At 38.2% G+C, this 21,384-nt stretch overlaps 1 protein-coding gene across 1 annotated transcript in view; it reads right to left on the minus strand.

Moving 5' to 3' along the window:
* Positions 1 to 10,137: 10,137 nt before the first annotated feature.
* The window catches only part of rfc1 (replication factor C (activator 1) 1), a 28,813-nt gene continuing 17,566 nt past the window's right edge, over positions 10,138 to 21,384 (minus strand). Inside the window, exons 18-24 of the mRNA XM_083532526.1 lie at positions 20,676 to 20,774; positions 19,565 to 19,719; positions 17,606 to 17,723; positions 16,274 to 16,419; positions 15,136 to 15,349; positions 12,221 to 12,409; positions 10,138 to 10,940 (exon numbers count right to left, since the gene is read on the minus strand). Of these exons, the coding sequence (XP_083388652.1) occupies positions 10,851 to 10,940; positions 12,221 to 12,409; positions 15,136 to 15,349; positions 16,274 to 16,419; positions 17,606 to 17,723; positions 19,565 to 19,719; positions 20,676 to 20,774 (1,011 nt within the window). The 3' untranslated portion in view covers positions 10,138 to 10,850. The remainder of the gene's footprint in view (positions 10,941 to 12,220; positions 12,410 to 15,135; positions 15,350 to 16,273; positions 16,420 to 17,605; positions 17,724 to 19,564; positions 19,720 to 20,675; positions 20,775 to 21,384) is intronic.

Below are 21,384 nucleotides of genomic sequence, written 5' to 3' on the forward strand. Positions count from 1 at the left end.
GGGGCATGTTTTCTGCAGCAGTAGTCGGGCCTCTTATACAGCTACATGGCAGAGTGAATGCAAATGTTTATCAGAACCTTCTTCAACAACATATGGTTCCTTCCATGCGTTCATCACCCAATCAGCCCGCAGTGTTCATGCAGGACAACACTCCATGTCACTCAGCAAAACAGGTAAAGCAGTTCCTTGAAACTGAAAACATTGAAATAATGACATGGCCTGCCCAGAGTCCTGATCTCAACCCAATAGAGAACCTCTGGAAAATCCTTGGCAACAAAGTTATGGCCAAGAAACCCACTACAGTCACCGAACTGTGGAGGAGACTGGAAGAAGAGTGGACCAAAATCACACCAGAGCAGTGTGAGAGACTAGTGCTGTCCTGTGGCCACAGATGTGCTGAAGTCATTCAGAGCAGAGGCCTGTACACTTCCTACTAATTGCTGACTGTTGTAACCTTCAGAAAATTGTGTTGTAATCTTTTTCCATGCTACAGTCATTGTTGTTCTCTAATTTTGATCAGTGTGTTTTCTGCAAAATAATGTTGTTGTTTTTTTTAAATGCCTTAGTTATTTAGTGGAAAAGGTGTTCTGGTAGCATGGTATAGACAGGACAAAAACTCCTTCAACTGTTGAGCAGTGAAGATGACATTATTTCAGAATTGTTCAATTGTTTATGTATTGTTCTCAAATTTTGATCGCCAGTGTATGTGTATATATATATATATATATATATATATATATATATATATATATATATACACAATCACCCACACACACGCGTGCACACACACACACACACACACAAAGACACACAGGTGTAAAAAAGTGTTTGTCCCCTTCCTGATTTCTTTTTTTTTTTTGCATGCAATAAGAAGATCAGTATCACCCTGAAACTGAGTTACAGTACAGTGATTAGGGCCATACAGAGGTTTTTCAAGACGGGTTCCACTCAGAACAGACCTCGCAAATGTCGATCCTAGAAGTTAAGTCCTAGTGCTGTTTGTCAGGTGCAGAAGCTGCTTAAAAAAACAGACTCATAATTGCTGCCAGCATTGGTTTAGAGGTTGCAGAAGCTGAAGGTCTGTTTGCCAGTGCTCAGACCATACGCCACACACTGCAACAAGTTGGTTTGCATTGCCATTGTCCCAGAAGGAAGCCTCTTCTTATGCTGGCTCACAAGAAAACCACAAACAGTTTGCTGAACCATGTCCTATGGTCTGATGAGACTAAAATAATCTTGTTTGGCTCAGATGGTGTCCAGAATGTGTGGGGTTACCCTGGTAAAGAGTACCAAGAAAATTGTGTCTTGCCTACAGTCAAGCATGGTGGTGGTAGCATCATGGTGTGGGGCTGCATGAGTGCTGCTGCATTCCAACATGTACTGTGACATTCTGAAGCAGAACATGGACCCCCCTTAGAAACTGGGCCAAACTGCAGTTTTCCAACATAATAACAAACACAAACACACTGCCAAGATGACAACTGCCTTCCTGAGGAAATTGAAGGTGAAGGTGATTGAATGACCAGGTATGTCTCCAGACCTGAACCATATTAAGCACCTGTGGGCAGCCTCAAATGGAAGGTGAAGAAGTGCCATGTGTTTAACCTCCAGCAGCCCTGTGATGTCATTATGGGAGTGAAACAGCCTGTGCAACTCTGGTGAATTTCATGCCCAGGAGGATTAAGACAAGTGCTCACACAAAATATTCACACTTTGGACACAGTTTTGACATGTTCCCTTAGGGTGCACTCACTTTGTTGCCAGTTATTTTGACAATAATGGCTGTATGTTGTTATTTTTAGAGGACTGTAAATCTGTACAACCTACACATTGACTACTCTATAATATATCCAATTTTAATTTCTATAGTATTGTCTCTTGAGAAGAAACACTAAAATGCTTTCAGAAATGTGAGGGGTGCACTGCTCATTGCTTATGAATGAAGACACAATGAGGAGCAACTGGTGTGAAGAAGCTTCCTAAAGTTCTATTAAACAACACTAATGGAAAAAGGTGCATAACCATAAGAATCTTAAACATCAATGCCAGTAGAACATTTCTTTAATAATGTGCAGTTGTACAGTTCATAGAACCACAACTAATCATATTTGGACTGGATTTCACAGAACTCTCAGAATAATAATAGGAAAAGGTAAGGAAGTTGTGAAAAGTGCCAGCAGTCATTTGAAGAGTTGTAGGAGAACTTGAAAGCAGCAGGAACAACAGTTACACCGAGAATAATGAGCACAAGCAGTACAATTATTTTGGTTCTTCCAGCTTACACATGACAATCATAACTTCTTTTTTTAGAATTATGTACTCGGGTCAGAAGAAAAAAAAAGATTTTGGCAATAATTCAGTATGTATTGTTTGGAGAGAAAGAGTAGATGGTCATATAGTATGTCCCTAAAGACACAATGTGCACAATGAAGCATGGGGGTGGGTGTATCATGATATTGGGCTACTTCTTTTTAAACTGTACTGAGGTATTACACATCACAAAGGAAACTATTACCAGGAAATTAATAGAGAACATTAGTTTTTAACTAAGAAACTTAATCTCTGGAAGAATATAAACCTTTCAATACAAGAATGACCACAAATCTAATTATGTTTTACTATAGAAATCCTAAAGCTTTAATTGCCAAAATGGCTTTGCAACAAGGTGCTAATTTTAATTTGTGCAGCTTTTAATTTGCATTGATTAAACCGGTCCTTCAATAATTTTAACTCATAAATCCATCTCTCAGAATAATCTTCCAGGTTGGTGAAGGGAGTTCCTTCTGATTCTTGTTACAGTAAGTGCATCTCACTCATTACAGTCCATATCCATGGTTACCATCAATTTGAAATGAATATGACTGGATAATCAACAATCATCTCTTGACATTTACAGCTTTGGAAAAGACCAGAGTAGAAACATGGAGCCTGAATCTCGGCTACAGCTGGGGCCTGTAAGTGACAGGAAGACCTTTAGAAGAATCATACACTTGGGAGCACTGGAGAATATGAGATGCATCAGTGATATCACACTGTCCATATGGTCCCACACACACTGTGTATACTAATGATGGCAAACCCAGTATTGTTTAACAGGGTCCTAAAAATATATATAGTTATATCATTTAAACAGCGATAGACTGCAGTTTTAGCTGGGCAGTAGACAAATATAAATATATAAATACATATATAATATATATATACACACACACACACACACACACACACATCCTGTTTAGACCAAAGGGTGTTTTTCCTTGCCACAGTCACCACCGGATTGCTCATTAGGGACAAACTTACACTTAGAAAGAACAGTCTTATTTATTATTTATTACCACATTATCTGTGTGTGTCACATTATCTAAAGCTGCTTTGAGACAATGTCTATTGTTGAAAGTGCTATACAAATGAAAATGCTTTGAAGTTTGTGGACACCTGACCCTGATGTATTATGTGCTTGTTAAACATCCCATTCCATATTTAATCCCCATTAACTGTTACAGTGAGGAAAATAAGTATTTGAACACCCTGCTATTTTGCAAGTTCTCCCACTTAGAAATCATGGAGGGGTCCGAAATTGTCATCGTAGGTGCATGTCCACTGTGAGAGACATAATCTAAAAAAAAAGAAAATCCAGAAATCACAATGTATGATTTTTTTAACTATTTATTTGTATGATACAGCTGCAAATAAGTATTTGAACACCTGAGAAAGTCAATGTTAATATTTGGTACAGTAGCCTTTGTTTGCAATTACAGAGGTCAAACGTTTCCTGTAGTTTTTCACCAGGTTTGCACACACTGCAGGAGGGATTTTGGCCCACTCCTCTACACAGATATTCTCTAGATCAGTCAGGTTTCTGGCCTGTCGCTGAGAAACACGGAGTTTGAGCTCCCTCCAAAGATTTTCTATTGGGTTTAGGTCTGGAGACTGGATAGGCCACGCCAGAACCTTGATATGCTTCTTACAGAGCCACTCCTTGGTTATCCTGGCTGTGTGCTTCGGGGTCATTGTCATGTTGGAAGACCCAGCCTCGACCCATCTTCAATGCTCTAACTGAGGGAAGGAGGTTGTTCCCCAAAATCTCGCAATACATGGCCCCGGTCATCCTCTCCTTAATACAGTGCAGTCGCCCTGTCCCATGTGCAGAAAAACACCCCCAAAGCATGATGCTACCACCCCCATGCTTCACAGTAGCGATGGTGTTCTTGGGATGGTACTCAAAACACGTTTAGTGGAATTATGACCCAAAAGTTCTATTTTGGTCTCATCTGACCACATGACTTTCTCCCATGACTCCTCTGAATCATCTAAATGGTCATTGGCAAACTAGTCTCTAGTGTCTTTGGACAGCTCTTTGGTCTTGGCCATGTTAGTAGTTGGATTCTTACTGATTGTATGGGGTGGACAGGTGTCTTTATGCAGCTAACGACCTCAAACAGGTGCATCTAATTAAGGATAATAAATGTAGTGGAGGTGGACATTTTAAAGGCAGACTAACAGGTCTTTGAGGGTCAGAATTCTAGCTGATAGTCAGGTGTTCAAATACTTATTTGCAGCTGTATCATACAAATAAATAGTTTAAAAATCATATATTGTGATTTCTGGATTTTTTTTTTTTTAGATTATGTCTCTCACAGTGGACATGCACCTACGATGACAATTTCAGACCCCTCCATGATTTCTAAGTGGGAGAACTTGCAAAATAGCAGGGTGTTCAAATACTTATTTTCCTCACTGTATAATAACCTCCACTGTTCAGTTGATTTTGGAGTGTAATTGTGGAGGTTTGTGTTAATTCAGCCACAAGGTTGTTAGTAAAGTCAGGTAGTGATGTAGGTGAGGTGAGGAGGTCTGGGGTGCAGTCAGCATTCACATTCATCCCAAAGGTGTTCTAAAGGGATAAGGTCAGAGATTTATAGCAGGCTTCCAATCTTCCACTTCCACCCATGTAAAGCAGATCTTCATGTAGTTTGCTTTGTGCACAGATGCATTGCAGGTTTGAACAGGTTTGGCCCTCCCAGTTCAAGTGAATGAAAAATGTAATACAAACACATCCAAACAATTGTCTGCCTCCAACTTTGTGCTTGGGTATAAGTCAGGTGTCCCAATACTTTTTTTTCTAAAGTGTGTGTGTGTGTGTGTGTGTGTGTGTGTGTGTTCTGTATATAAAACTGATTGTATACTTACAAGTTGTATTTTTTTTTTTTTCATTTCTGTAACTACACACATTTACCTTGTTACCACAATGGCTATTAAATAAAATGCTGTAATACAAATAATTAAAAAAGTGGCTGTTCACTGTAACTTTTTTGGAATTGGGTTATATATATATATATATATATATATATATATATATATATATATATATATATATATATATATATATATATATACAGTGAGGAAAATGAGTATTTGAACACCCTGCTATTTTGCAAGTTCTCCCACTTAGAAATCATGGAGGGGTCTGAAATTGTCATCGTAGGTGCATGTCCACTGTGAGACATAATCTAAAAAAAAAAAAAATCCAGAAATCACAATCTATGATTTTTGTAACTATTTATTTGTATGATACAGCTGCAAATAAGTATTTGAACACCTGAGAAAGTCAATGTTAATATTTGGTACAGTAGCCTTTGTTTGCAATTACAGAGGTCAAACGTTTCCTGTAGTTTTTCACCAGGTTTGCACACACTGCAGGAGGGATTTTGGCCCACTCCTCTACACAGATATTCTCTAGATCAGTCAGGTTTCTGGCCTGTCGCTGAGAAACACGGAGTTTGAGCTCCCTCCAAAGATTTTCTATTGGGTTTAGGTCTGGAGACTGGATAGGCCACGCCAGAACCTTGATATGCTTCTTACAGAGCCACTCCTTGGTTATCCTGGCTGTGTGCTTCGGGGTCATTGTCATGTTGGAAGACCCAGCCTCGACCCATCTTCAATGCTCTAACTGAGGGAAGGAGGTTGTTCCCCAAAATCTCGCAATACATGGCCCCGGTCATCCTCTCCTTAATACTGTGCAGTCGCCCTGTCCCATGTGCAGAAAAACACCCCCAAAGCATGATGCTACCACCCCCATGCTTCACAGTAGCGATGGTGTTCTTGGGATGGTACTCAAAACACGTTTAGTGGAATTATGACCCAAAAGTTCTATTTTGGTCTCATCTGACCACATGACTTTCTCCCATGACTCCTCTGAATCATCTAAATGGTCATTGGCAAACTAGTCTCTAGTGTCTTTGGACAGCTCTTTGGTCTTGGCCATGTTAGTAGTTGGATTCTTACTGATTGTATGGGGTGGACAGGTGTCTTTATGCAGCTAACGACCTCAAACAGGTGCATCTAATTTAGGATAATAAATGTAGTGGAGGTGGACATTTTAAAGGCAGACTAACAGGTCTTTGAGGGTCAGAATTCTAGCTGATAGTCAGGTGTTCAAATACTTATTTGCAGCTGTATCATACAAATAAATAGTTTAAAAATCATATATTGTGATTTCTGGATTTTTTTTTTTTAGATTATGTCTCTCACAGTGGACATGCACCTACGATGACAATTTCAGACCCCTCCATGATTTCTAAGTGGGAGAACTTGCAAAATAGCAGGGTGTTCAAATACTTATTTTCCTCACTGTATAATAACCTCCACTGTTCAGTTGATTTTGGAGTGTAATTGTGGAGGTTTGTGTTAATTCAGCCACAAGGTTGTTAGTAAAGTCAGGTAGTGATGTAGGTGAGGTGAGGAGGTCTGGGGTGCAGTCAGCATTCACATTCATCCCAAAGGTGTTCTAAAGGGATAAGGTCAGAGATTTATAGCAGGCTTCCAATCTTCCACTTCCACCCATGTAAAGCAGATCTTCATGTAGTTTGCTTTGTGCACAGATGCATTGCAGGTTTGAACAGGTTTGGCCCTCCCAGTTCAAGTGAATGAAAAATGTAATACAAACACATCCAAACAATTGTCTGCCTCCAACTTTGTGCTTGGGTATAAGTCAGGTGTCCCAATACTTTTTTTTCTAAAGTGTGTGTGTGTGTGTGTGTGTGTGTGTTCTGTATATAAAACTGATTGTATACTTACAAGTTGTATTTTTTTTTTTTTCATTTCTGTAACTACACACATTTACCTTGTTACCACAATGGCTATTAAATAAAATGCTGTAATACAAATAATTAAAAAAGTGGCTGTTCACTGTAACTTTTTTGGAATTGGGTTATATATATATATATATATATATATATATATATATATATATATATATATATATATATATATATATATATATATATATACAGTGAGGAAAATGAGTATTTGAACACCCTGCTATTTTGCAAGTTCTCCCACTTAGAAATCATGGAGGGGTCTGAAATTGTCATCGTAGGTGCATGTCCACTGTGAGACATAATCTAAAAAAAAAAAAAATCCAGAAATCACAATCTATGATTTTTGTAACTATTTATTTGTATGATACAGCTGCAAATAAGTATTTGAACACCTGAGAAAGTCAATGTTAATATTTGGTACAGTAGCCTTTGTTTGCAATTACGGAGGTCAAACGTTTCCTGTAGTTTTTCACCAGGTTTGCACACACTGCAGGAGGGATTTTGGCCCACTCCTTCACACAGATCTTCTCTAGATCAGTCAGGTTTCTGGCCTGTCGCTGAGAAACACGGAGTTTGAGCTCCCTCCAAAGATTCTCTATTGGGTTTAGGTCTGGAGACTGGCTAGGCCACGCCAGAACCTTGATATGCTTCTTACAGAGCCACTCCTTGGTTATCCTGGCTGTGTGCTTCGGGTCATTGTCATGTTGGAAGACCCAGCCTCGACCCATCTTCAATGCTCTAACTGAGTGAAGGAGGTTGTTCCCCAAAATCTCGCAATACATGGCCCCGGTCATCCTCTCCTTAATACAGTGCAGTCTCCCTGTCCCATGTGCAGAAAAACACCCCAAAGCATGATGCTACCACCCCATGCTTCACAGTAGGGATGGTGTTCTTGGGATGGTACTCATCATTCTTCTTCTTTCAAACACGTTTAGTGGAATTATGACCCAAAAGTTCTATTTTGGTCTCATCTGACCACATGACTTTCTCCCATGACTCCTCTGGATCATCCAAATGGTCATTGGCAAACTTAAGACGTGCCTGGACATGTGCTGGTTTAAGCAGGGGAACCTTCCGTGCCATGCATGATTTCAAACCATGTCGTCTTAGTGTATTACCAACAGTAACCTTGAAAACGGTGGTCCCAGCTCTTTTCAGGTCATTGACCAGCTCCTCCAGTGTAGTTCTGGGCTGATTTCTTACCTTTCTTAGGATCATTGAGACCCCACGAGGTGAGATCTTGCATGGAGCCCCAGTCCGAAGGGAGATTGACAGTCATGTTTAGCTTCTTCCATTTTCTAATGATTGCTCCAACAGTGGACCTTTTTTCACCAAGCTGCTTGGCAATTTCCCCATAGCCCTTTCCAGCCTTGTGGAGGTGTACAATTTTGTCTCTAGTGTCTTTGGACAGCTCTTTGGTCTTGGCCATCTTAGTAGTTGGAGTCTTACTGATTGTATGGGGTGGACAGGTGTCTTTATGCAGCTAACGACCTCAAACAGGTGCATCTAATTTAGGATAATAAATGTAGTGGAGGTGGACATTTTAAAGGCAGACTAACAGGTCTTTGAGGGTCAGAATTCTAGCTGATAGACAGGTGTTCAAATACTTATTTGCAGCTGTATCATACAAATAAATAGTTAAAAAATCATATATTGTGATTTCATATTGGGAATCCGCTGCGGGACCAAGTGTACAAGAATGTTAGGAATAAAAAACCGTTTGCCTAGGCTGATGGAAAAATGTTGCCTGGTCTGATGAGTCTCGATTTCTGCTGCAACATTCGGACGGTAGGGTCAGAATTTGGCGTCAACAACATGAAAGCATGGATCCCTCCTGCCTTGTATCAATGGCTCAGGCTGGTGGTGGTGGTGTAATGGTGTGGGGGATATTTTCTTGGCACACTTTGGGCCCATTAATAGCAATTGAGCATCATGTCAACACCACAGCCTACCTGAGTATTGTTTCTGACCATGTCCATCCCTTTATGACCACAGTGTACCCATCTTCTGATGGCTACTTCCAGCAGGATAACGCGCCATGTCATAAAGCGCGAATCATCTCAGACTGGTTTCTTGAACATGACAATGAGTTCACTGTACTCAAATGGCCTCCACAGTCACCAGATCTCAATCCAATAAAGCACCTCTGAGATGTGGTGGAACGAGAGATTCGCATCATGTATGTGCAGCCGACAAATCTGCAGCAACTGCGTGATGCTATCATGTCAATATGGACCAATATCTCTGAGGAATGTTTCAAGTACCTTATTGAATCTATGCCATGAAGGATTAAGGCAGTTCTGAATTCAAAAGGGGGGTCCAACCCGGTACTAGTAAGGTGTAGCTAATAAAGTGGCAGGTGAGTGTATGTATGTGTGTGTATTATATATATATATATATATATATATATATATATATATATATATATATATAAAAACAGAATAAAAATCAAAACCTAGAGTGATTAATGTTAACTAATTACATTGTCAACAGTAACTTACTACATACCATGGACTAGATCAGCGGTCTCCAACATTTTTTGTGCCACGGACCGGCCTTTAAGGTGTGGCGGATAAATACAACAACAACAAAAAATGATTCGACCAGCATAAAAATTGGTATTTTCTAAATATAATAATAATCGTGTTGTTGTTTGTTTATTTTGCTCGCTTGGGAGTTTGAATTTAGCGGTAACGTATTGTGTTAGCGGCCGGAGCAGGTAGGAAGCTAGTGGATGGAGGTAAGACATGTGACCGAGGCATCTTAACATGCATCAAGAGTCATCGACAGATGTGGTGGAGAGAATCTGGTAATTTTCCACAATAAAACATCATTCAAAATCAGATAATAAATAAAATGGAAATAATGTAAGTTATGTATTCTTTCTGTGCGGCCCGGTACCAATTGACTAACAGACTTGTGCCGGTCCGCAGCCCAGGGGTTGGGGACCACTGGTTTAGATGATCAATTGGTCAACGATTTTGCACATGCAAACTCCAAAAAGAGAAAAGGTAAGAGAGGACAATAGTTCAATAAATCAGTAAATCACATTTTTAATTGCTGGTTGAAATCCCAAGTCATATACAGTCTATTCTAGAGACCAGAACATCGCACTGTCAGTTTGTAAAAAAACATTTTAATAGAAAAAAGGACAAATGTTCTTTCTACAACTTTCCAATTGAGTAACTATCAAATTATATAGGGGTTTGACTGTGTGTATATATTTACATCTCAGGGTTCAAAATGCATCTGGATGTGCATTGTCTGCAGGAAACCTTCAAGAGCAGTGTGTGATTTATGCAAAGTGCTTATGTAACCTTATAAGAGCTGCAAGTGAATAAGAAATAAGAGGCTTAATGATAGTAAGGGCTGAGATGAGAGATGTTTGATGTCACAGATGGGACTAAGTTTGACTTTGTGTATGGAAATGAGTGCGCTCTGTGTGTGTGTGTGTGTGTGTGTGTGTGTGTGTGTGTGTGTGTGTGTGCGCGCGCACTCCATGATTCTACCGTCCTTTTCGTCCAGTTGAGAGCGAGACGATGACGATGGAATGGCCACCCACTCATTTTTAATTGCTTGAAAATGCCTCCTTTGCATCCCTCACTCCTTGTTAATACTGACCTTTCGATAGCCTTAGGAAGGTCTGATCTTTGCTGCCTGCCATCAGAGTTTTTTTTTTTATCATTGAGGAGGAACGAGTGATTGTTTACAATTTGCCTGTCCGAATGGTTCTTCATTGCAGGCCTCTGTTTACTTCTTGCCTTTTCCTTTGCCTTTGCCCTTTCCAGAAGTGCCTGCTTTCTCCTGCTTGACCTCTTTTGCAGGTTTCGCCTTCTTTTGCTGTAGGGTCAGGGCAGAGAGATATTTATAGAAAGAAAAAAAACAAAAAAAAAACAAAAAAAAAAAACACCACATCCAGAGAGAAGATAATTGGATAATTTAAACACTATAATACGGACTTCGCTGATCGCCTGTAACACTCAGTATAGATTATACTAGCGGTGTTTGATTCATTAACAAAGCTGCGTTTTTAAACAAAACATTTTAGTTTATTAACTCATTTCCCGTTCATTAAAGTCCAAACCGTGTAAAACATCTGACTGCTTTGGCAGCTGTGTAGGAACATGTCATTGGCTGGAGCTATTGAAAGGAACATGACTCTGAACCAAACATGGTAGTGATTCTGAACAAACTGGTAATTATCAGCTGATAGATGCATGAGGCTTGTTTAGTTCACCATCTTTTCCATACGAAGACAGAGAGGTAAGAACAGAGTATATGAAAAGACAAAGCCTAAAACTAGACAAAGTCAAGCTTAAGGTTGTGGTGTGTTGTTTATAACATAATCCTTTTGAGCCAAATGCCTAAATATGATGCCGGCTTTTTTTTTGGCCTGTACAAGAGATGGTCAAATTCACTGTGAAACACTGATTGGAAAGAAAAAAAAAGAGTGGCATTTGTATTGTGATGCATCGTTTTTACACATTTGCATCGATAAAAAAAACCAAATGTATTTATATAAAATGATTAGAAGATGCGCTATACTTTTTTAAATTTAGAAAGTGATTAATAATTCAATATGTGGATTGATTTCTCCTCGCTAAACTGTTTCTCAAGTTAAAAAACTGCACCACTGCTGCTACGTGAATATGACGCGTCACAACACTACAGAGCCCAAGACACACTCCGAGAGTCACAAAGAATACAGATTAACATGGCAGAGGTAGAGCTGCATCTTCCTGGAGACAGAACAGGAAAAGAACATCCGGTTTTATTTGATTTAACTTTTTTTTTTTTGCACTGAAAAGGCCTGTTTGTGAAAGGGTCATGTGGTTGAAGTCAGAAGGCACTAAAGTAAATTGATTCGCTGTCTGTCTGAACCAAAGAAATAAAACAGAACTCTCTGTACCATTAATTCTGCAATTAAATCTGAATCAGATCGCACTAGGGGTGAATTGTATCTCAACGCATCTAAACTTGATATAAACTTGAGTTCCTATCAGAACTACTGATATAGAAAATTTATGAGAATCTTGATTTAAATTAAATAAATAAATATAAAAACGAAAACTGGAAAGCAATGTAGAACTAAACCAAATAATAGTGGTGTTGTAGTTCACCTTGATCATGGCATCACTATTAACAGTTCCCTCTTCCTCCTCCTCCTCGTCCTGCCCCCGGAGGTCAATATCGGTGTCTAAAGCCAGATCGGCGTCGACCGCTCCTTTGCGACTTTTCTTCACTACCTGCAGTGAGTACGGCGTCAAGTGGGACTTCTTGTTATAAGCCCGTGTGAATGCAGCTTTCACCTGCAGAGAAAAGAGCAAGCTGGTGACTGTACTTCACAAATTACTGCAAAGCATTGTCTTATTTTGTGTGCAAAAATAATTATTCCCGTAAACAAATAAACAAAAAATAAATATATAAACATTAAGAATAAGATTCTTTGATTCGCATCAGTATAAAAGTTTTTCAATTCTGCATCAATTTTAAAAAGTGTGCATCAGATACAAGTTGCAATTTCCATTGCGATGCATCGTTATTTTTTTTTTTATACATAACTACATCGATAAAAACTGATTTATTTATCACCCAAAACCTGCACTGGGGATTCACAGATTCGCATTGGCATAAAAATTAGTGATGTATCGAATTTAAAAAAAAAGTGTGCATCAGATACATGTTGGCATTAGTTTTTAACATATTTGCACCCGTACAAAAATGTATTAATATATAATTATTAGAAGATACGCTGTACTTTTATTATTTAGAAAGTGACCAATATTTTGGGACCAATATTTTATATTTAGGTTGATTTAAGCATGTCCTGAGATTTAATTAGAATATAGATTAACATGGCAGAGGTAGAGCTGCATCTTCCTGGAGACAGAACAGGAAAAAAAAAACATCTGGTTTTATTTATTATTTATTTTCCTTTTTTTCTATTATGGCAGCAAAAACATTTAATACACTGTGAACCTCCCTTTGCCAACACAGAATACAGAGCCTGAAATCAGGGCTCGATATAAAATCTCTCCACGTCTCCTTTAGTCCTGTCTTGTAGACTCTCCTCTTCCACTCTGGACTGAGATGGCCATGTCACAAGCTTGATTCTGTGCTCAGTCACTGATTACTCTTTTGCTCGAAGATCCAGCCATGAGCCAGATGTAGCTTCTGGGCAAAAGCAAACAGATTTTCAACCAAAATCCTCCTGGTATTTCACGGAGCCCAAGATGCAACGGTTCCTAACAAGGTTCCTAGGGACTTTATGGGGGAAAACAATCCAAAATTCCACAGATTCACCACTGTGATTGTCAGGTAAAAAGTTCTGGCAGCACCTAGCGAACAGCAGGTAATAGTTTGTGGTTAGAAAAGACTTTTCCTTTTTCTTGGCATGAAGGAGGAGTCACGATTTTTGTTCTCTAATTTTGAGACCTTTTGGGGAAAAAATGCTACCATCTTCTGGAAATCTCCAACTATGTATTACTGTGTGTTTAGCGACAATAAACTGGGCAAAAAGTCAGCACTCTTTTGATGTGTATTCTCTATTGCTCCTCATGTTGTTAAATAAGTGTGAAATTTTTGTAATTATGCCGACTTACACTATATGGACAAAAGTTTGTGGACACCTGACCATAAGATTGACACGCTTTTTGAACATCCTATTGCATCCACACTTAGTCCCTATTTGCTGGTACAGTAAACTTCACTCTTCTGAGATTTTACATTTTTGGTGTGTGCTTGTGCTTTGTGCTTATTCTGCCACAAGGTTGTTATTACAGTCAGGTACTGAGGCAGGGTGAGGAGGTCAGAGCTCTATAGCAGACCACTCAAGATCTTCCACAACCCCCCATGTAAAGCATATCTTCATAGAGCTGGCTTTGTGCAGAGGGGCATCATCATGCTGGGACAGGCCTCTTAGTTCATGTGAAGGTTGAATGCAGACATCCCAAACGCAGTGCATTCAGAAAGTTTTGAAACCCCCCTTCACTTTTTTATTTTGTTATGTTGCAGCCTGATACTACAATCTTTCCAATTATTATTTTTTTTCCTTAATCCACACATTAGGTCATACTGACAATGTAAAAACAGAACTCCAGAAATGTGTGTAAATTTTTTTTAAATGATTTTTTTTTAATAATACATGCATGTAAATATTCAGACCCTTTACACCACTATTAGAAAATTAGTTCAGGTACCTCTTATTTCTATTGATTGTTGCTGAGATGTTTGTGATTGATGAGGGGGGGGGGGAATCTATTTAGACGATTGTATATCAGGGTGCAACATAAAATTAAAAACAGTGAAAGGGGACTGAATACTTTTTGAATGTACTTTATAATTGGGGGCCTCCAAATTCATGATAACACTTTGCAGAGGAACCTCATAAGAACATTTTTCTGGAAAAGTCAGGTGCCTCATTCTTTTATCCACAAAATGTATATTTGAGGTGTTTATTATGGAGTACTGTGAAACCAGTGAAAGAGGACTGTTTAAGAGCTTTTAAACATTAGTGGATCTCCAACACTCAGTTAGAAATTGTTCATAAGAATCAACAAAGTGCCAATAATTGGTACACGGGTCCTTGTAAAAAAAAAGGTATATTTGAGAAGCACAATGACGTATTTTTCTCTCCCCACATTCACCCAAAGTAAAATAAATCCCTGAACTGACAGTGAACAGTAGCTTCTATAAAACGAGACACGTGCCTGAAACTGTATGTTTGTGTTTTTGTTTATTGTTTTATCGGTGGCTATATCCACGGCATGACCAAGGCAGGTATGATGAGGTGTTATAGCAGGGTTTTAGAAATGGCAGAGTTTAACATGGAGTCATTCTATTTAATGTTCAATAAGTATTTTCTTTGGTAAAAACAATTTGGAAGATCCCTAGATATATAATATATATATAATATATATATATATATATATATATATATATATATATATATATATATATATATATATATATATATATATATATATAATGTCTGTGTAGAGCTGTGTTTAGTTTTTAAGTGTATTGCACTTTATACCTTAGAGTCAAGCTTGGAGTACGGATCAGGTTGTCCACCCCATGTACTGATCTCCATGATGCTGTCAAAATCCTCTTTGATGATGTCATAGTCATCTATGAGCTTGACGCTCTGACTGGCTCCGTCTGCTCCATGACACTGCAGAGGCTGCAGCAGGGCGGTACGCATGTAGGGCAGGTAGTCTAGATTTATTGCCCCCTTACTGCCCAATGTTCTACACGGAGAGAGAAATATTGCTAGGATTTAAGAACACAATACAGCAATCTGCACTACCACACTTCATTATCAATTCTCAGAGAAAGGAGCTGTTAGGAAACTGAGATAATGAACACCTGTCGTTAGAAGGCGAAAGGACTTTTTTTCAGGGTTTCACCAAGTCAAACTGAAGACTTTTTAAGAGGTTTTTAAAGCCATTAAGAAAAAAAATTTAAGACCGATATAACAAACACACAAATATGTTGTTAGCAACTGGCATTAAACAACCCTAAATTCATATTTTTTCAAGCCAAGTATCGTTAAACTTGCACTTCCCCATAGCTGAAAAATAAAATCCATTTGGGCTGTTGCCTTTTAGTCTCATTGGTAGTTGTAATAAAGCAAATTATATTTGGACTAGCGAAAGAAAGAACTACAACACCACAGAAACAACAACAAACAAAAACTTTGTAAAGTGCTGCAGGAGCATCTCAGTGGGCATTAAAGGTAGAGTTACATGGACATTGGAAAATGATGACGTTCAAAATTATTTAAGACCTAGAACAGCGAATTTAAGAGTTTTTAAGTACTAAAATGTTAATATTTTAAACTTTTTAGTTTTTTAGACCCTACAGAAACTCTGTAATTGCCTCTGTCCTGAAGTTACATCTTTACTTTAACTCTCAGAAAATATTCACTATATTGACTCCTATTATAAATAAACGTCTTTATGTGGAGCATCCTGGTACAGGTTGTTTCTATAGAAACAAAAAGCGCGTGCACGCTGAGCCAGCACTCCTGTCAGACCTGCCGTTATATTCAATAAACACCTTCTGACAAGCAAAAGCATTGTGCTAGAACACAATGATGACTTCCTTTTAGTCATAACTACCACAAAATAGCTGTGAATGTGTGTGCGCAAATGTGTGTGTGAAGTACTCACTTTAGACTCATGTGTGAGGACAGCTCCTGAACAATGCGACTGTGTTTGCCTGTGGATGAGAACTTCCCCAGCCAGCTGGGAAACGTGGGAAACTGACTCATATAACCACGCATTAATTCCCCTGGCAGCACACTGGCGTAGATTGCCTAGATGATACACACATTTAGAATAAATTAATTAATTTTAAAAAATACGACGATAAAAAAACAACACAAAAACAAGTTCAATAAGAAGCATCTTTATTTAAATTAATTTGAATAAAAATTAATTGAAATAATAAAATGTATTAATAAAAATGACTAGTAACATTTTACTCTTCATTTTATAATTAATACTGTAAAGTACTGTATACATAAAAATACCATTTTCGGGGTGGCGTCTGTTTATCACGGCTTATAGTTTATCGTGGGCGGTTTTAAAATGTAACTAAACTGTGATAAACAGGATCATTGTGTGTGTGCGTGAAAGATAGATAGATAGATAGATAGATAGATAGATAGATAGATAGATAGATAGATAGATAGATAGATAGATAGATAGATAGATAGATAGATAGATAGATAGATAGATAGATAGAGATGTATATAGAGATATATATAGTTATATAGTATATATAGATGTCAGTGATTCGGCTCTAGAGGCCTCTCTAAGTACAGTATCATGCAACCCGAAAAAACTATAAAAATTTAATTTTGCCCATCAGCAAAAACGATGATATATACAATATCCTTAAACGCTCTTCATCAAATATACTAAACTTTAAACTAACAGCTAAATCTGATAAAACTCACTAAGAGCTAAATCTATTTTATTATGGCTAAATAACTCATCATGATTGATTTCTAGCCTGGGTATCGCAGATTTTATGTCTGTATTATTTATTTTTTTAAACAGTTTGGAAAAACATGCTCAGTAGGCTGTAAATATAGATATTGATAATACATGACACTCTTTCTGAATCCTACTCACTTCTGTACTACACGTAGTTGTTTTTGTTTCTAATTAGTGCACTCAGATAACCTTTTCAGGACTCAGGACTACACAGGTATGTGGAAACTTTGGATCAAACAAGCAAAGAAAAAATAATCAAGCACAAAAACATTTATATAACTGTCCGAGGTGTCTGTGTACAGTAAGCAGGAGTGAATAAACAATAAAGGTGTGATCCAGAATTGAATAATATCTATAGGACAGGATATAATGGGCATTTAAACGTACACTTCACTTTCCAAAAAGGTTAACTAAAGATTTTATGGTTTGCCCATCCCTACTCTTTCTCTTATGATATAATAAGATCATTTCTAAAGAAGACGATGACCGTGTCCACGTTACCTGCGTGGGCAGCAGAGACCAGGTCTGGCGAGAGCGGATCTGTCGGTCCACTAAATCTCCGTCACAGATGCTGTCTGCAGTTTTGCTCAGCAGCACTAAATGATTCTTCAAATTTCCCCTAAAGCACATCATTTATTTTTACTGAAGGAATAAAAAAAAATATATATATATATATATATATATATATATATATATATATATATATATATATATATATATATATATATATATATATATATATACACACACAGTGAGGAAAATAAGTATTTGAACACCCTGCTATTTTGCAAGTTCTCCCACTTAGAAATCATGGATGGGTCTGAAATTGTCATCGTAGGTGCATGTCCACTGTGAGAGACATAATCTAAAAAAGAATAATACAGAAATCACAATATATGATTTTTAAACTATTTATTTGTATGTGACAGCTGCAAATAAGTATTTGAACACCTGTCTATCAGCTAGAATTCTGACCCTCAAAGACCTGTTAGTCTGCCTTTAAAATGTCCACCTCCACTATATTTATTATCCTAAATTAGATGCACCTGTTTGAGGTTGTTAGCTGCATAAAGACACCTGTCCACCCCATACAATCAGTAAGAATCCAACTACTAACATGGCCAAGACCAAAGAGCTGTCCAAAGACACTAGAGACAAAATTGTACACCTCCACAAGGCTGGAAAGGGCTACGGGGAAATTGCCAAGCAGCTTGGTGAAAAAAGGTCCACTGTTGGAGCAATCATTAGAAAATGGAAGAAGCTAAACATGACTGTCAATCTCCCTCGGACTGGGGCTCCATGCAAGATCTCACATTGTGGGGTCTTAATGATCCTAAGGAAGGTGAGAAATCAGCCCAGAACTACACGGGAGGAGCTGATCAATGACCTGAAAAGAGCTGGGACCACCGTTTCCAAGGTTACTGTTGGTAATACACTAAGACGTTATGGTTTGAAATGATGCATGGCACGGAAGGTTCCCCTGCTTAAACAAGCACATGTCCAGGCACGTCTTAAGTTTGCCAGTGACCATTTGGATTATCCAGAGCAGTCATGGGAGAAAGTCATGTGGTCAGATGAGACCAAAATAGAACTTTTGGGTCATAATTCCACTAAACGTGTTTGGAGGAAGAAGAATGATGAGTACCATCCCAAGAACACCATCCCTACTGTGAAGCATGGGGGTGGTAGCATCATGCTTTGGGGGTGTTTTTCTGCACATAGGACAGGGCGACTGCACTGTATTAAGGAGAGGATGACCGGGGCCATGTATTGCAAGATTTTGGGGAACAACCTCCTTCACTCAGTTAGAGCATTGAAGATGGGTCGAGGCTGGGTCTTCCAACATGACAATGACCCGAAGCACACAGCCAGGATAACCAAGGAGTGGCTCTGTAAGAAGCATATCAAGGTTCTGGCGTGGCCTAGCCAGTCTCCAGACCTAAACCCAATAGAGAATCTTTGGAGGGAGCTCAAACTCCGTGTTTCTCAGCGACAGGCTAGAAACCTGACCGATCTAGAAAAAATCTGTGTGGAGGAGTGGGCCAAAATCCCTCCTGCAGTGTGTGCAAACCTGGTGAAAAACTACAGGAAATGTTTGACCTCTGTAATTGCAAACAAAGGCTACTGTACCAAATATTAACATTGACTTACTCAGGTGTTCAAATACTTTTTTGCAGCTGTATCATACAAATAAATAGCTAAAAAATCATACATTGTGATTTCTGGATTTTTTTTTAGATTATGTCTCTCACAGTGGACATGCATCTACAATGACAATTTCAGACCCCTCCATGATTTCTAAGTGGGAGAACTTGCAAAATAGCAGGGTGTTCAAATACTTATTTTACTCACTGTATATAGAGGTATGTGATAGTAGGAACATTACGTGGGACATTTTATACATACGGCGTTGCGTATCTGCGTACGTCTTTTGCGTACATCTTTGCGTGAATGACCTACCCTGCAGCAGCCGGCCGTACGTGGATGTAGTTCTCTTGGACGAACAGCGGTGCCAGGGAGTAATCGTGAAAGAAAAGGTCCGACTTGTCGATCAGTGACATGTGGGCGGTCTCTTCACCTGTAACAAACACTTTCCTGCACACGTCAAACGGTCCCTGGAAACAAACACGCAAATAAAGACACGTTTTGATGGAGAGACAAAACTAACAATGTCATTATACATATATGAATGCAAGGGTTTCAAGATATTAAAGGAAAACTCCATCCATTGGCAAACTTGCTTAAGAAAGCACACATATCTTTAATTAGATATAAGATAGTTTGTCAGATATACAAGAGTTTAAATAAACACACACTTATATCTTATCAAAACTTTTATCAGAGAGAAAAAGATGGCAGAGGGATATGACCTTTAATGAAGAGTAGCCAACTATGTGGAAATTTCAATAGAAATCGTTCATTAATAGTTCATTAATTTGGAAGGAATTCTATTGGAAAAACATTGATATTTAAAAACACCAGTACAAACGGCCAAGTACAGTAACAACTATTCAAAAACCTTTGCGAGACTGTGGATGAAATGAAGCAAACCATCACCATATATTGTGGGAATGTTTACATATTTAAGAATACTGGAAAGAAGACAGGAGGCTCTTCAATATATTTGTAGAATAGACACTTCTGGACAGCAAATTGTATGATTTAGGCTGTGTTTGTCCAGATATAGTAACAATAACAAGAGATAATAAATATATCTGATGGTTATGCTTTTGGCAGGCAGTGACCATAGATAGATGTGACCATAGACCACACAGCTTCAAGAATTTCTCTTCCACAGGGGGTGAATGAATGAAGGATGGAGAGAATAAAGACATTTGTTAAAATATGCTGAAATTAGTAGAACAGTTAAGTAGAAGATTAAGTTCCAGAAATGGAAACATGAAATGGAAAATTCCAATCTTTATATTCTACTATGCACAGATTTTGAGTATAACTTACACTTAAAACACATTAGGTAATTTTACATATTATATGTAATTAAAAATATGCCATATGATTGTATTCAAATTAATGTTTAAAATAAAACAAAGCAAGGGTGTGGAGCTGGTACCATTTTCATGTCCTTCTTGGCCTTTTGGGCGTCTGCTTTAGTCTGGTCGTAGGTCATGACCTTGTCTGTGGCTGACCACATACTCAAATTATGCAGCACCTAAAAACAAAGTGATGGCACAAAAAAATATCTGATTTGTAGCAGAAGCATCAGCATGATTATTATTCATACCAAAACAGATTTTTATCTGAATCGTTTCATGGCTTTCATGGCTCTGGATACAGGGATAACCTTGGTGTGATTAAACTTCAGGACCTTGCAATATTTTCACAAAAACACAACATGAATAACAACAACCATTATACAACATTTAATGAGGAAATGAGTAGAATACAATGCCAACGGTAAAGGGATCCCTTGTTACTCATTTGCACCCTTAGAAAACACATCAAACAGGACGGAAGAAGCGAATGAATAATACAGATCTTTAGACATTTAACCTTGCTGTGACCTTGGCCCTGTTTTCAATCATTTCCATACTTTCATCAGTTCATCTGCTGCTTACAGTGATATTTCTACATAGAGCCTAAAAAAACATTAAACTGTTCATTCTCGAGACATAATCTGAACTGCTATTTTGGGCAAATGCATGAACGTCAACACAAACACATGCTGCCACCTAGTGGCAGCGCCATAAACATGTACAAAAGCGAGAAAAGAGTTGTAAACTTTATATATATATTTATATTTGATAAAAATGTTGGTCTGC

This window comes from Silurus aristotelis (assembly GCF_946808225.1).
Source record: "Silurus aristotelis genome assembly, chromosome: 27".
NCBI classification, from domain to species: Eukaryota; Metazoa; Chordata; class Actinopteri; order Siluriformes; family Siluridae; genus Silurus; species Silurus aristotelis.